Source organism: Hippocampus zosterae, chromosome 20, assembly GCF_025434085.1.
Source record: "Hippocampus zosterae strain Florida chromosome 20, ASM2543408v3, whole genome shotgun sequence".
NCBI lineage: Eukaryota > Metazoa > Chordata > Actinopteri > Syngnathiformes > Syngnathidae > Hippocampus > Hippocampus zosterae.
The window spans coordinates 3,718,136-3,734,672 of record NC_067470.1 but is presented as its reverse complement, the minus strand read 5'-3'; the positions used below and the strand labels follow the sequence as shown (position 1 = coordinate 3,734,672).

At 45.9% G+C, this 16,537-nt stretch overlaps 1 protein-coding gene across 1 annotated transcript; it reads right to left on the bottom strand.

Annotated features, from left to right (window-relative positions):
- Window positions 1–278: 278 nt before the first annotated feature.
- ubr2 (ubiquitin protein ligase E3 component n-recognin 2) lies at window positions 279–15,072 on the bottom strand. The gene is made up of 46 exons (XM_052054816.1): window positions 14,929–15,072; window positions 13,348–13,631; window positions 13,176–13,254; window positions 12,205–12,315; window positions 11,686–11,816; window positions 11,457–11,595; window positions 11,117–11,179; window positions 10,895–11,015; window positions 10,705–10,812; window positions 10,448–10,536; window positions 10,223–10,321; window positions 9,876–10,039; window positions 9,593–9,692; window positions 9,393–9,521; window positions 9,022–9,205; window positions 8,826–8,887; window positions 8,577–8,687; window positions 8,363–8,428; window positions 8,169–8,285; window positions 8,028–8,091; window positions 7,790–7,914; window positions 7,660–7,712; window positions 7,469–7,571; window positions 7,336–7,384; window positions 6,958–7,112; window positions 6,682–6,784; window positions 6,492–6,601; window positions 6,347–6,430; window positions 6,089–6,270; window positions 5,764–5,975; window positions 5,577–5,670; window positions 5,052–5,213; window positions 4,797–4,885; window positions 4,622–4,682; window positions 4,347–4,495; window positions 4,184–4,239; window positions 3,592–3,688; window positions 3,424–3,491; window positions 3,109–3,247; window positions 2,940–3,030; window positions 2,719–2,846; window positions 2,367–2,475; window positions 1,931–2,062; window positions 1,686–1,856; window positions 1,513–1,614; window positions 279–1,229 (listed from the first exon to the last, which is right to left on the bottom strand). Exons 1-46 carry the CDS (start codon window positions 15,013–15,015, stop codon window positions 1,088–1,090), a joined length of 5,274 nt encoding a protein of 1,757 aa, XP_051910776.1. The 5' UTR covers window positions 15,016–15,072; the 3' UTR covers window positions 279–1,087.
- Window positions 15,073–16,537: the final 1,465 nt, after the last annotated feature.

Genomic DNA, 16,537 nt, shown 5'->3' with positions numbered 1-16,537 from the left:
GTTGCTAATTCACATATGTATAAAATGTTGAAAATGTGTTTTATTATTTATTGAAATAAATGCTCAGGCAGATCCCTCCAATACAGCACCACTATTCCACTGTCTAGGAATCTATGTTCATTTGCTGACATTGACTATGTTGGATGACGTGAAGGCGGTGTTTGCCACTGTTGTCTCAAATTAAACTCTTGGAACACATGTATTGGTTTTTGCATTTCATGGGTAAAATTCAGCTGTCATAACATTTCACTTACCCTGTAATTCAATTTAGACATGGCTTTTGTTTTAAACACTTGCGGTTTCTTTGTGTTATACTAAAATTGGCTTGATGATACAAAACCCACACAACATGGCTGCTGTCATGTTCTTTTTTTTTTAATTGCTATTCTTATACAATTTTGTACATAATATACTAATTTATACAAGAATTGACATATTCACAATTCAGATTTGATCAATGAAGCCACAGCGACTTGGCAACATGCTGTCCAGATGCGAGGAAACTAGCAAAAGAAAATCCATCAGAAAATCTGCATTTTGAGAAGATAAATGACAGAATATAATAAATCAAACACTGTTTTTCACTTTAAAAAAAAAATCTCAAAAGTCCCAAGGAAAAGGAAGCATTCACGCCATACGGTTCTCTCAGAAAGCAAACGCCAGATGCAAAAAACAAAACAAAAAGTCAGATCATAAAAAATGTATCAGCTGATGAGAAAAAAAGCCCTGATATGTCACTTGATATGATGCAAAAGTGATACAAAGCCCCAGTCTGATAAAAGCAAAAAATGTTCTGCTACTTGTTTGTTCACATTCTCAGTTTGAGAGTTGAATGCTTTCAAAATGCAGACGTTATCCCCTATTGATCAATTTCGGATCAAAACAGATGCAGACCAATAACCATCATAGGCCGATGTATTTGAAAATGCTTTTTTTTTTTTTTGCTGCAGACAAAAACAAATCCCTGAAAGCTGATCTGAGATGATCACTGATTGGCAGCAAGCTGAAGGGACCTGAAGCAGGAGGATCCAAAAAAAAAAGTGAAGCAGCCAGTTCTGCTTTCCAATCACGCGGCCTCGACTCGACATCACAGGTGTTGCCAATCGATAGCCACCAGTGTCTGATTGGCCTCTTGAGCGTGACCTATGACCTCGGCGATACCATGTTGACGCCACAGACGTTGGATCTTCCTGTAACGCTCCAGGCAGAGATGGAGCGGGTTCCCACGCCTGCAACAGACGGATTCGCAACATTTTAAAAAAAGAAATTCGACCGACTTAATGAATCTTCCCCTCAGCACGCGGCAATCGTATGAGTCCAGCAGAGTAGTTTTAGAATAAAGTTTAATTGCGTCTTAGTGGCGCTAATCGTGGAAAAACCTTTACTCGTAATAAAGTCATCCTACGCGTATGCCCTTGTCATTCTAACTGGTGAGCACGAAGAGGGTCCTCTCATCCGGACCTTAAACCGGATCTCAAGAATGTCAAATAAACGTGCTCTGTGAATGCTTACTTGAGGCCCTGATCTGTCTCGCCGTAGTCATCCAGGTACGGGGGAGGATAGAAGCAGCCCTTTGTTTTACCCGCCACGAACAACACCTGACTCTCCCGAACCCTGACAAAGAAACACAGCAGACATTTGCAAAAGGCGGGCCAAAATGTCGGCGGTGAGGAGACGCGTGTTACCTGAGGAAGAGGCCGAGACCTGCGCCACAGGTGAAGGTGTGGGCGGTGCAGGCGCCGACATCCTCGCCGTCCACTTCGGTTTGACAGCAGTAACTCTGCGAGCACAGCATGGCGCCGCACACCAGACACAGAGTGGGCGCGCGCGACTTGTCTCCTCCTGACCGAGGGCACCTGTACAAGTAAAAGAAGACGTTACTCACACGTCGCCGTTGGCACCTATGAATATACACGTTCTGTGTACTGACGTGAAGCTGGATGCCTGGTTAATAAGGACGCTGTAATCTTCAGGCAGGTCGATCAGACGGTTTGACTCTCGCGGGAACCTGTTGACTCCGCCTTTTTGCAATGTCGGTCTGACGGATGAGTGACAACACCAACTGCAGGCAAGCGCGCGAGCGCGCACACCCAAACACACCGGTTAACCCCTCGCACCTTTTTATTCGCCATATTCATTCTTTCAAAAAATTGAAAACCAATAATGTATCGTGTGACTTGGAACAATCCAACTACAAATGTTTTATCTGTAACAAAATTGCAGCCGCCCTCCGAGAAAGAAAGTCACTTTGGTTGTCTCACACTTTCGGTTTAGCTGGATGATTTAGATTTAGATTTAGCTTTATATTTTGATGTATAATATCAGTATTTTTTTTTTTTTATCTGACAATAGATATTAAAGACTACCTGTGTATGAGTGGCTCGAGCAGTGTTTGTTGGTTCTGGTAGAGTAGCAGCGGGTTCGAGGGCAGGCTGAGGTAGCTACACAGCGCCTCCCATTGCCCAGGTCCTGTACCTACACAACACACACACACACACACACACAACCTAATCATGGCGCTTATGAGCACATGTATGCACTTAGTCTTAAATGTGAGTTTAACTCATTCACTCCCAAAGACGTTTTTAAACGTCTTTTCAGACTTGGTCCAGAATTGGCTGGTACTGATAAGTGCCCTGCGATTGGTTGGAGACAAGACCGCACACGACCAGCAACCTGCTTTCATACACAAGTTAGGAGACGTGATTGTGCAATTACCCAGCAGGTCGGTTGGTGGCGCTGTCGAGTTTAGGTAGTGAAAGAAGAGAGCGGCACATCGCAGGAACGGCGAGACGCCAGCTTTCACGCAACGCCACAGCTGCCAGGGTGCCACTTCAGGTAAAACGCTAAACCCACATACACGGTAATAGAGCGAGAAACACGTGAGATACTTTGTGATTTTGTTTTTAGCATACACGGATACTCGCATTTGACCTCACCTGCCCAGGTGTTTCCTCAGCGTGTTATACAGCTGACACGTGAGCTCCTCCTCCTGTGACCCCTTGCTGTCCTGCTCCATACACAACTCCTCTACAAAAGAGAGCCGCGGGCAAATAAGGCTACGCAGAAACAAAATGTGGATTTTCGTTTTGCGGCGGTGCGCCGTACCCATGTTTGACGTAAGCAGGACCTGAACCAGATGAGCCACAGTGATGAGGTGAAGGAGGTGAACGTGAGCCGAGTCGACCGCATGCCGTCCTGACTGGTCCAGACTGTGAACGGACGTGTAGGCCAATACGCTGTAAACCTGCAACGGATATCGGTTCGAGTTTGAGCACCAATGCCGATTGGAAGCCGACAATCACTTGGGCCTTCCTATCGAGTGAAATATCGAGTGACTTATAGTCTAAAAACAATTTCAAGTGTGAAGCTCTGGGATAATAAGTGGACTTCAAGTAGACCCGTCTAGTGGAAATAACTCACCAAAAGGTGGAACATGTCAATATCCAGGATGCTTGGAGTGTTGTCGACCTGAGGGTCTGCAACCAGAACTGCAAAAGAGACCAACGCACACATCCAAAAAGATGACCCGTCGTTCGTTGTTGTCGTTTTCTGTTTGCAACGTATGCACTCCGATAAATGTGCGCGTACCTGCAAACAATCTGATGAAGTGCGCGTGCACCGCATGCAACGAAGCCGATGTCCAGCAAGCCGAACTGAACCTGGCGATGGAGCTCAAACAGTCGTCCTGAAACAATTGTTACAATTGACTCTCATTGATCGGATAAAAACGACAGCAATTCGAAGAATACCGACAACAGATGGAGGAGTATCGAGACCAAGTACTTGTTCTGAACTGAAAAGAATATTCCATTATTACACACAACTTTGGCAATTGGAGAACCTGATGACAGAAAAAAGTCCTGAATTCTATACTTTGTAGTCACCAAAAGAGAAAATATTTTGAATCAGTATTTATTCAGGTGGTTGCTGTTAGTTTTGTTCGACTTCATGAATGAATTTGGAGTTCTGGATTATAGTGCTCTGTCTAAATATTGCTGAATTTTACCTGCGCTTGGCTGAATGTATGCATGTGGTCAACTAGGCCAAGACAGACTGACAATAAATTGGTTCACACTCTTGCCACCCTGATGATAATTCATGTCAGGACACCTCAGTCGTGTTCAGTATTAAACATATGGCTAAAAAAAAAAAAAAAAGGTATTTTAAGAGGTACTATTACCTGTCTGCAGGGTAAACTTCCAAATAAAGGCTTCTCCTCATCCATCAGAAGCCGCTCTGTAAACAGATGCATGGTTGGAATGCGGAATGGGAATGTGTGCATTGCATCTGATTTATTGAGTGTGTGCGCGCATGTGTGTGTGTGTGTGTGTGTGTGTGTGTACCTATTGCTTGGATTGTGTAGGCGCAAGTGGACCAACTCAGCACAGGGACTCTGTGGTCCTGCTCATTCGGATTGGCTTTGAGTCCCACCTTGTAGGTTGACATACTGAACGTGGTTATCATCTCATTGATGCTGTTCGAAAAGGGGTTCCTAACGGAGAGAGCGCAACGAGGAATCACACCAACGGCCGCTGATCTCATAATGCGAGCGGATTGTTCACGGTGAGCTGATAAGACTATCGATCGGTCCGACAGACAAAATATATGCTACGCTCACAGCGGAGTGAAATCGAGTCGGAATCCTTCGGGAATTGGAGGTTCCACTTCTTCTGTTGCATCTGGGAAGGAAATGCACGCGGACATCACTGCGATTGCACACGGCAACTGGCATCCCGGCGATGGCCGCCGCAACGCAACCTAAGATGGACGACACTTGACATGACAGGACTGACCGCTTGATGACTTTCTGTTCGCATAGTGCAGCGCTGCAATCTCCTCATTGGTTGTCTTCAGCCAAACGGCCAGACTGGGGTGATCAACACTGAAAGACAAATGGAAAAATATGATTCATATTGCTATGTGTGATCCACAACTCCGCAAAACCTCAATTTTCAAAAGAGTCAAACAATTGCGCCCGACCTCACAAATTCTCTTCCCCGCCATTAAGCAGACTAGGCAAAGCCAGCGCGTAACATGCGTGGGCGTACCTTCGATCAGGCGCGAGTGCATGCGGCAGCAGAGGGATGACAGTGTTGCTGAGACACTCGCACAGAGGACAAAGAAACTCTCCGTTCTCCACGTCGTAGCTGGTGTGGCCTCGCAAGCGCTGCTGCCGCCTCTGCTCCTTCAACTGCACCGCCTCAAAGTACCTGAACGCAAAGACGACTGAGGGTGAAGGAGCCTATAGCGCCGTGTGCAAAAGACAGGAGGCGGGGTGCGGGGGGTCACAAAATTTCAATAAAAGAAACAGAAATAATTATTAGTAATGAACACTGCAGTGGTGGTACAGGTATCAAAATCGCCGGGGGGGGTCAGATCCGCCTCTCTGCATCACGTTATGTGGGAGACTACTTCACGTTCCTTGCGATATGCGTCTTCTTTTCATCCAGGGACAAATCCTGTACCAGAATTCTAACTTTTCTTAACCAGTAACAGATATTAGAAGTGTTTTCCCCACAAATCCCTGAACCTAAATTAAACTTGAATTCAGTCTCACTCCTGCAGGCTCCCACCTCTGCCAGCAGGTGGCGTGCATGATGTGTCCACAGCTTGTTGTGTGAATGCCCATTGAAAGGTCAGGATGAATGAACAAAGGGTCATGTCGTTCTAAAAAAAAAAAAAATTGTTTTAAAATCAATCAATCATGAACAGTGACCGAATATGCTTCCGTCTCGATCAAGAAGTGGCAGTCAAGCGCACCTGCATTGGGCAAAGCACGGCAGCGTTTTTTGGACAAAACGGTTGATCTCTGGACAAAAGCGGCCAATACCATTGCGCTGCCGTGACATTTGACCTCCTGCTCCTCCTGACACAGGATGCAAGTGACAAGCTGACGCCGCTCGGCTCCTCTCGCGACCCTTGTGGGGCCAACGCAGACCCAAGAGACAGAGGATGGCTCCGAACTGGAGGGACTGCAAAAGGTCCGAGAGAATGTCACGGGACGCATTTCGTCAACGCCGCAATCCATGATTGTTAGCTCGTGCGCAACGTGAGTTGCGGTGATGTCCGGGCTATCGTTGCGCACCTATGCTCTGCGTCAGCAGACGTAGACGCTTCGAGCTCTTCTAGACTTTGCTGGAAAAGTTCTTTGTTCTCATTGATGAAATGTTTCTGCATCTCGGACATCTGGGCCATGATCTTCTCCCTCCGTAGCCGAGCCATCTCAGCCTTCCTCTTCCTCTCTGCCTTGTCTTTGTCCCGTATCGTCTGCGGAAAGGCAACAATCACACCCATCAAATAAATATCAAGGGTGTTTGAACGGCGAAAGCGGCTTGAGCCTGACCTCTTCGGGTCCATGTCCTGGGCTGATGGTAACAGCGGAGGCAGAGGAGGAACGTTCTCGAATGGTTTTGATGTTTGCCACCATCTGTAGACCAAATAGATGGGATTTGCATTACAGGGAAGGTGTGGGCCAAAAAAATTTGTACCTTTAGGATCCAGGTGATCATGTCTTTGTGGATCTCAAGGTGAGGAGCATTCTGGAGACTCTCTAGCAAAGCAAGTACACTTCCTGAAGTACTCGGAGCATCGCCCGGACCTACAAATAAACACACCGGTTGTATGGCACGCAAACAACTGGTCAAGATGTTCCGCGTGTGTATGCGACTCCGCACTGACGTGTGATTTTGGCGGTATAGAGGAAGGTGATGTCATCCTCGCCATTGCCGTTTTCCAGCTGTTGCTGCTCCTCCAGCAGAGCCATGCCCACCAAATGGAGCACCTAGACGACGGCCACACGAGAGACATCACGAGTTGATTGAAATTTCTCAACATGATGATGATTGATGATTAAGATGCAAAACCGTTTGCATCACAAATGTCCTGTTTTCTTGGTTCAATGCATATTGCGCAACCCCCCCCGACGATCCCTCTGCCACACTCGGCGGGTCTCACCCTCTGCAGCATGGACTCGGTCCAGCCTCCTCCCCGCGGCTCCATCGCCCACTGCAGCACAGCACCCTCCACAGCCAGCAGCACGTCGCACTGCAGGAGGTTCACCAGGCTAGCAAACAGGGGGCATAGGGAGGGGGGGACTGGCGGGGCAAGGGCTGCGCGGCACACAAACGGATGTGTTCATACTTTCCAGTCGTATGTAGGGCAATGCAAAATGTGAGGACAAAGTGGAAAGCTTTCGATCTACTTGGATTCCATTGACCGTCAAAGTGTTCCGATTTTCCTCATAATATGACCGCTCATTTCACTGACGGTCTAGATTTAGTTGCGAATTCTCTGTGACACACCAACGCAAGTGTATCGCTTGCTAGTTTTCACCTGGGTCCTCTCCACTTTGTCTTCTCAGCTTCCTCTGAGTCTCTTCTGCCTGTGCACACATCCCACGGTGTCGTCAAAACAACGCCGTGTACGCGCTCAATAACTTAAAAGACGGCGGTCGGTATTTGTGAACCTTCGACTGGTCGGCTCTGCTGTAGTGATAGAAGTAAAGGTTGAAGTGCTTGCTCCATTCGGGACGCAGTTCGTAAAGACCACGGCCTGTCACACCTGGCTTCCTGTAAATTGAGACCGTTTTAAAAAGCTGACGCGAATTTCATCTCTGCCGGGGTGTCGTCCAAATGAAATCAAAATCAACACACTAACTTGAACGAAGCAACACTGTCTATCACGCGCTCTAAGCCAGTCTCCTTGTTTCCCTAAAGAAAAGGAAAAAAAAGGTTTCAACAATCTGCAAACCTTCATGAAGATGCAGTACAGTGTGTTTGAAACGTACATTCTCTGGCAGAGCCTTCACGAGCTCACTATGAGCCATAGGTCTGATTGACAACTGGTGGATGATCTCCCTTCGGACCTCGTCGAAGGGCTCCACCTGGCCAACACCTGCCACGTAACGTTCACCTGACCGACACACATACAAATCACATGAGAACAAATTCTCAATCACTGTACCGAATTACGAACATGAATTTAAAAAAAATAAAAATAAAAGTGCAAAAATGAAAGTGACACACCGATCACAGTGATGATTAAGTGCAGCATCTCTTCAATCAAGGTATTGTTCTGCTGTATCAAATCCTGCAGAAGAGGTGGGGGGGGGGGCGGTGAGCGGACAAAAACAAGCAAAAACACAAGGTCTGAATCCCCAAACTAACCTTATTGGTCGGTCTGTATCTCTTTCGGCAGTCTGCGAACCTAAAAATGTGGAAAAGCTCAAAACGATTCAGAACGATCATCAGGAAGTGGTTTGGATCCATCATAGAGGCGCCGGCCTGCGAAAAGAGACCGCAACTAAGAAATGCCAAAATAAAACGGCATTCCGTTTTGATCAGTGGGAATTACTTTGTACCTGCAGCATAATTACGTCTTTGTCGAACATCTCCACTCGGCATTTCACATTGTGGTAATAATAAATCTGAAAGCGAAAACAAATATGACTTAACATTATTGAAAAACAACAGACGTGACATATTCTATATTTATATGTTTGCGGTACCTCACTACCTGGCTCACACACAAGCACGGACGGTCGGACCAGTACTGAGGACAGAATCTCAGCTCACCTGGTTTATTAGGGAGAAGCCGTTCCTTCTCCACATCCCAGCCAGCACTTGAGCACAGAGCACCAAGCATCGCAGGGGGAGTTCAATCAAAAGCGGGGGGCTGAGCTCACCCTGCGAGCAAAAAGACAAACAAACAAACATTTAGAGCTGAGGCGGCGAGTGATCAAATGAACAAAAGGACTTTTGGGCCGCTAATTCAATAGAAAATGTTCACATATCAAAATGTAAGATGCAAAAATGGCTACCGACCAACGGGAGTTGTTCGGGGAGCCGAGCGGCGACGTCCGTCCTGCTGAGGAGAACATGGAGACCTGGGGAAGGATGGCGCATCACAATGACTCGGTGCAAGTTTCAGGGACCAAGGTAGTACTACCGTGTGCCCCACATAGGAAAATGCATCCTGGATTTATGCGAGATGGATCTAGAAAGTCACATGAGCGTTTACCGGCAAGTAGTCTGCAGACAGGCAGGTGGATGGACACTTTGTCCTGAGAGACCTGGTACATAAACGTATCCACGCAGTGGCCGGCTAGACTCAAGCTGATTGGCTGTTCACCATCCGGAAGGCCGCTGTGACACTGACTGACTGCACTCAAACACTTCCTGTAGGCCTCGATCAGCACACGCTCCTGACGCGTGACGAGAAAAGAAGAAACATTGATGCTTTTAAAACAGAAAATCATTGTGGGAATGACGAGATGCATATTCGAGCAACCCGGAAAATTCACTTTTAGACATTTGAACCGAGTGCAATTGTTTGAGAGTCAACCCAACAGCGACAATACATAATGCGGTGTGCCTTATAGAGTATCTCACATCAGTGGAACACCACTCCTGGATCATGGATATGATATGCGTTAATTTCATCTGGAGGGTGAACGCCGCCTCCCACTCGGGTTCCATCTCGATGTGTTGCCCCACTTGCCGAACCACCGGGTCCATGCCCTGGAAAGACAGACGCAATTTCTCCGTTTCTGCATTCTGCTCATACGTCTGCATGGTTGTATGTCTATTACCTGCATGCACTTAAGGAGCTCCAGGAAAGCATCCAGTCCTTCTAGAAACTTCTCTCTGAGCTCAACACTCCATTCGGAGGGTCGGCTGATTAAGACATACCTGGACACACGCAAAATGGTTTCACTTGGTGTTAGTCTGGTGTACTGGATTTTTTTTTTTTTTTTTTATCTGAGCGGACATTGATGTATGCTACTGTACAAAGGGCAGTGAGCGAATCAATCCAGCCATCCGTTATTAGGACAGAGAGTAAATGGCATGTACTGTATGTTATATAGCGGTTACTTGAGGTCGCCAATCAGGCTCTGGACTCGTCCAAATTTGAAGGCCTGCTGGGCGGTGTAGCGATCAAACTGAAAGCGCCCCTGCAGATCTCGGTGACGGAGATGATCGACAAACGTCCTGATGATGGTAGTCATCAGGTTCTCTTTCACCATCAGCATCCGGGCCTGAAATACACCGCATATAGGCACTTGTTTAAACGATTAAATAATTTAAAACCATTAGAAACGTGTCTTGTCTTGATTAGGAGACAACCAAAGGGGACACACACATTTTTCTTCACACAAAGATGTCGGCATTCAGCAAGTCGAAGGAAGCATTTGGGTGCGGAGGCGCAAAAGAGAACTCACCATGGTTGGCACGGTGAACAGCTGTACTGACAGTGAGGTCACTGACACCACCCTCTCATGGTCATCTTCCATGAAATCTGTCTGAAGACGTCTGTAGTTCTAAAATGAGGACACAGTGGTGTTGTTGTTTTTAATACAGCTACCAAGACAGCATGTATTTCCAATTCGACGCGAATCCGTCAAGTCCAATTCGACGCAAATTTCAGACACGATATAAATATTTACCTTGGCAAACTGGATAGCAAAGACCTTCTTGTACTTGAAATCCATGAGGAGACTGTTCATCAGCAGCTGGTGGTAGATGTTCCTTGCTCCTTCACGGGGGGGGTGCAGACCAACCGTTATCAAAACCGTACACGGGAGAGAATCAAAAACTGGAGCGAGTCGCTGGGACACCAGTAGGTGGCCCCCAGCCGATTCATTTCCAAATGACCCGTGAGAAAATGTTGAATATTACTGGGGAATATCAAATAAAATAACACCTTTCCACATCTTTGAGTCGTTGAGCATTAAACGGTCAACAAGTGATGAGTTTACGCCTTCTGGGCCTTCCTCAAGTCCCACCTGACACAGTATTCTCCTCAAGCCATCTGAAACAAGGACACACACACAAAACTGCTGACTTCCACCTGGCGTAACCACTTGGGGATATGCGTTCGAATCAAGAGGTACCGGAGTATTGAATGATTTGTCCCAACCAACTCAGAGCTTTCAGAGCAAAACACTGATGCGCAACAACCGATGAGTGCATCACCTCAACTCTGAGAGGCTTCGACTGGCGGCTGGTGTTCCTCTGTGGACAAAGTTGGCAAATATTCAAAGCATCGGCGGCAACTATCGTCGGGTTAAAAAAAATGAGAAATAAGAAGCCAAATGAAAAATCTGGAAACTCACCACTATAACAGTCTTGGCTTGTTCACAAAACTGAAAGTCTCCATATCGAACAGACTTCCTGCCCTGTAAACGTACGCAAAATACATTTTAGCAGTGATTTCACCACTTAGCCATTTCGACAATGACACTGCCCTTTTTAATTACATAAGTAACAACCGCTATGCTCAACTTATTTTTATTTTCCCCTCCCAATCGACTCATTATTGCACAATTGCTATGTTGTGACGCTCTTGTTATTTGAAGGTACGCTACACTGGCATTACAAGTTGGGCTGATTTCAGTTGTGAGGGCGCGTTACAAACGAGCAAGAAGCTGTCGGGTAAACGAATGCAATACTGACATCTCTGTCCACGGTGGTGGCGAAGCTGACGGCTTCTTTCTGGCTGCAGTTGACAGCCTTCTGCAGGGTGTAGATCACCTGTTCATAGGTGTGGACTTCGTCATTGAATAGCATGCAGTAGTAGTTGTCTCCTTTTTCACTGCACGCACAAAAGGGTAGAGGGTAAAAAAAAAATAAGCAAAATGAATTACGATTCCGGTTGAGGCAAAGCGCGATGCAAGATACATACGGTGGTTCAAGGCCTGTGGGCAGCTGATCCTCCTGTGTCCAAGTAAGCATGTCCACGGCATACTTCAGGATGATGGAAAAAATGTTGTAACTGCGGACAACCATGTCAGCCGGTAGCAGGGCTGCAGGGTCCTGGGGGGCATGAAAAGCTAAGGTTGAGCGGTATTATGGTGATACAGTATGCCGCTGTGTCTAACAACCCTAACGGTGTCACTTTCAACCTCTTCATGAAAAATAAAAAAAATTAAAAAACTACAGCACATAAGGACCTAGTATGATATTAAATAGAATTTTTGATAGCACATATACATGTATAGATGTTTTAGAATGCGATTCAATTTGAGGTTTCATTTTTTTTATTTCATAAAGGTTAAAAGGTAAACATTGATTGAAGAGCACCCGGCTGCAATAGAAGAGACAACCCAAGGAGACGTAAGGTAGAATTTTTTTTTTTCTTGGTTTCATGTCACTTCAAACAATATGCTGCATTGACGAGTGGAGAAGATAGTAGCTTACAGACCTCCTCTGAGTCTTTGTTGGTGGTCGGTGTATGTTTCTGGCAGTAAGGGCCCTTCTTCCAAGCTTCAGCGTCTCCGCAGTCGCAGAACCCCCCGCCACCGGACGTGGTCATCTATTTGCACACAAACACACGTACACATGCAGTCAGGTGCGTCACCTGCGGAAGACAAGCAGCTGTCGACTCCAGGGTCGGCTGACACGAGCGAGATTGTGCTTTGTGCAAGTGACGGGTTGAATTTTGACATCTCAAAAGCTGTTATGAAAGACTAAATCAGGCGCATTCGCCAGTGACTCTGTTCACAAGCTGCTCATTTGAAGCGCATGATATTGTAGTAGTAAATTAAGATAACAAAATGAGTTAACAAACTATATGTAGTACTGAAATGTAGTTATTCCAATTTGGTGTAAAAGCATATATACTGCAGTGTTTGAATTCTATAAATGGTATCTTCTGCATTTTATTTGACGGTCAATGGTGGCAAAATAACATTTCGGATTTATATTTATTATATTCTGCGAGTCAAGTTTGACGATTTTCCTGAAACTTACTCCTTAACTTGGACCTGATGAGCCCTGACCAAGAACCTAATTATCGGGATGGTGCTTGACAGAGAGGGAGATTCAGAGAGTCAGCATGGTTGACCGAGAAAATGGAAAACTGCAATATCACCTCCTGAAACAAATACCCGTCGCACCTACAGCCTATGACATCATCACAACAGATGAACAGCAGGCGTGACAGAGTGTCAAGCGGGATGCTCGGCGTCATGTGTCACATCTAGCAGCTGCTGAGCCCGACCCACCTGTCCAATTTCCAAAAGCCTTCAAGCAGCTTTCTGTCGGTACGTTTTAAAATGAACACGACATCTTTATGGAAAGCTATTTGAGTTGAGGATATCAAATAAACGCTCAAACCGATTTGCACACTGTACTTATTCTCCCCTTGTCATTTCCCGAGTCTTGTGCACTCACTCTGTATCGATGATCTTTATGAACACTGCCCAAGAAACACTGCATGCACAGAACGCAGGTGGGGTCAGCTGCACAGTCCCTAAAAGTAAACACGCACATGCAACAAATGTTACCGGAAAATCATCATTTCGATTCGGTACAGAAGAACTTCTAAAAAGACACATTGAATTACCTGCAGGAATAGGTGGGCTCTCCGACCTTGAACACGTGTCCGCACAGCGGTGATGGCTGATTGTTCTCCTGTAGCTGAGGGAGGCCTGCGGCCGGATCCTCGCCCAGCAGCAGCCATTCCAAAGGAGCCAAGAGGAGCAGCTGACATGCCAGTTCTTCCCTCTGCTCTTCTCTCTGCTCCTCCTTACTACTGCAGCCGCTCGGCCCCAAGCAAAGGATCCTTGGTACGTTTTCTGCCAAGTGACGATAGATTTCCACCTGAAGATTTGCCTCTGCCAGCCACCGCTGGAAATGAAAATGGCATTTTTAGGGTCGCACAGCAGGAAAAAAAATACTAATTCAAGTACAGTGATACTTCATCATCTGAAATGTAATGATACCATGTGTTTCAAGCAGTTAGTCATCTCCATCTTTTAGTCATGAGGATAAATGACCCTATACTGTGCCATATTGCAGCTTTAGTACATGTACGGTATTTCCGATCCAAAGGCAGACTAAGTCTACAGAGTAGAGATTAATCAGCTCTGTCACTCTTCGTTTGCGTCACCCGTTGAGGCTCCGAGACATACCGACGAGCTCAGTACCAAACAATATGGCCCACAAACGGCGATCAGTCCAACAAAATTCTATGTTTGGTGGCAGAAGATCAAAAAAATGTTTTCTCCACTTCAGCATTATTGTTGTGACTTGGGCTGGTTCAAAGAATTAGCTTCACTGTTTTTCCAAAACGATTCATTATCCTTCCATCTGTCTTCTTTTCGACTTATCCTCATTGGGGTTGTGGGTGAGCATTCCTGCATGGTAAATTTGGAGGCAGTCGCCTTCGCCAAAATATGGGTCATCTACACCCTGACAGACTGGCGCTCATGGAACCATAGAAGATAAGTGTTGCAAAAAAAACCGTTTACCCGTTTATAACTTGTTATCTAACCAGTATTTTTTTTAAATCACATGTGGAAAGCAGCAATGCAGGTGCTCGGAATTCTACCCCTACTTCTTTCTACGGTATTGTTGACATGCAGGCACTCAAGTTACACCAACTCGTCAAACACATGCTCTGTCAAATACCTGAAAACTTTTTTTTTTAACGGTCAGTACATTGGTCACAAGCCCCAGCACACACTTGCTATGGCGATGACGTTACCGGTCTCCGTATGATTTATGACACTTTGATAGTACGACTGAAATGCTAAAATGAGACCTGTTACGATCAAGAGCCACATGAAGAGTAAACGGTGTGAAACAAAAGACGCTTTAAAAAACACAAGTCATTGTGCTGGTAAAGGGTTAAAGTAGTCGACCTGCGTTTGATTGAGCGGTTTTAAACGGTTTCGACGTGAGCGCTGCATCGGCGGTTTGTGTTCACGTGAAACTTCAAGGTTGACACGCTGACGTGCAGCTGCTGACAGGTTTCAGCTGACATCCAGATGTTGTATACATCACTACCAGAGGTTAGCATTAGCTTTCGGTAACCTGGAGATCGGCACATTAATCCTGCAAACAGCACATTATGCGATCAAACGGCCCCGAGCGGCGGAAGACGTGGCCATCTCGGGGGCCGGCAGCTGATTGAAGCGCTTACCGATGCGGTGTCTCTGGCGGAGAAATTCAAGAATTCCGAACATAAATCGGAGAGTAGGGCTCTCCTATCGGGCTCTGCCTCAGCCATCTTTCCTCCCACAGCTCTGTGGCGAAGACGAAGAACCCGGAAGCGGAAACAATTCGTAGGAAGGAGGCGGAGACAGGTCGTCAAGAATAAACTAAATAATATATATATATACTGTATATATAAACAAAATAAACAAAAAAAAATGAAAATACGGGGAACGGATTGGTCGAAGATAAAATGACCTTGTAAAATGTGACTGATGTCAAAATCTTAGTTGACTAGAGTTGTGTTTGGTGGCTGCTCTTGAATTTCTGTTTTTCATGAATTTACTCACAACTTTTTAGTTTTTCACTTGACCCTAATTCTGTAACATACATGCCCAGAAGGCACAAAAAAAGAGCAAAGAATCGCACCATGACAAACAAATTCCAAACTTGTACTTTCCTTGCATGGCAAACAAAAACTTGGGTCATTGCTAGCACAAAAGCTTCTGGCAAAGCTATGCATTTAGAATAATGCCACGTTGGTTGTGACGGCATTTCCTTTAACTGATTTGACATCAATGTGTCTGTAACATGGGAATCTAAATGATAGCTCTGGGGCAAATTGATGTTACTGTTTTGAAACTGATAGGAGTGGTGATATAAACGTGCAACTTAAACTTACCAGTTGAATTGTAATCAAACCAATCCGCCCGTTTTTTTTCGGAAGTATTGTTTTGTTTTTTTAAATATACCGCATATGTAATTTGTCAATGCCTAAACATGTAACAGAGAGGAGCTGAACATTTGCCCTGATGAAAAGCAGTTTTATTCTATTGTGGGAAACAATGTCTCCAATATTTTAATTCTGCTGGTAATGTTAGCCTTGGTACTAATCAGCCTCCCGACAGTGAGAGGTTTCCCAAAGCCTGACATCAGTCATGATGTCAATGAATAAACACACGATCCGCTGGATTGTGGCTGGTTTGCATTTTTATTTGCATACTCGACATAGCACAAAACAGTTGTGACTCAGCTTGTTGACCTTCGCACAGCCGTGTGCATAATATCAGAACTTGGTCAGCTGAAATGGCGTACCTCAAGCTCCTCTTCGTGCACTGAGAGTATCTTAAATGATTCCTCCAGCGTTTTCACTTGTTCAAGGGGCCCCTCAATGGCGGGGCTCGTCTCTGCCTCCTGCTCAGCCTGCAAACTCATCTTCCAGAGGTTTTAGTATATTTTGCATCTCATGGGTCTCTGCTTTGAATTTGCGGTCAGGAGGAAAGAATTTTCTTTTTTCAGGCAGGGAGCACCGTGAGAATCATGTTCTTTGATTTCTCCAGTGCCTTCAACACCATCCAGCCCAACTTGCTGGGAGGCAAACTGCAGAACGCCGGACTGGACCACCATCTCACAGCATGGATCATAGACTACCTCACAAATCGGCCGCAGTACGTGAGGTTGCAGAGCTGTGAGTCGGACAGGCTTCTCTGCAGCACTGGTGCGCCGCAGGGGACTGTTCTGGCTCCATTCCTGTTTATCCTCTACACCTCGGACTTCAGACACGCCACTCCAAACTGCCACCTTCAGAAGTTCTCCGA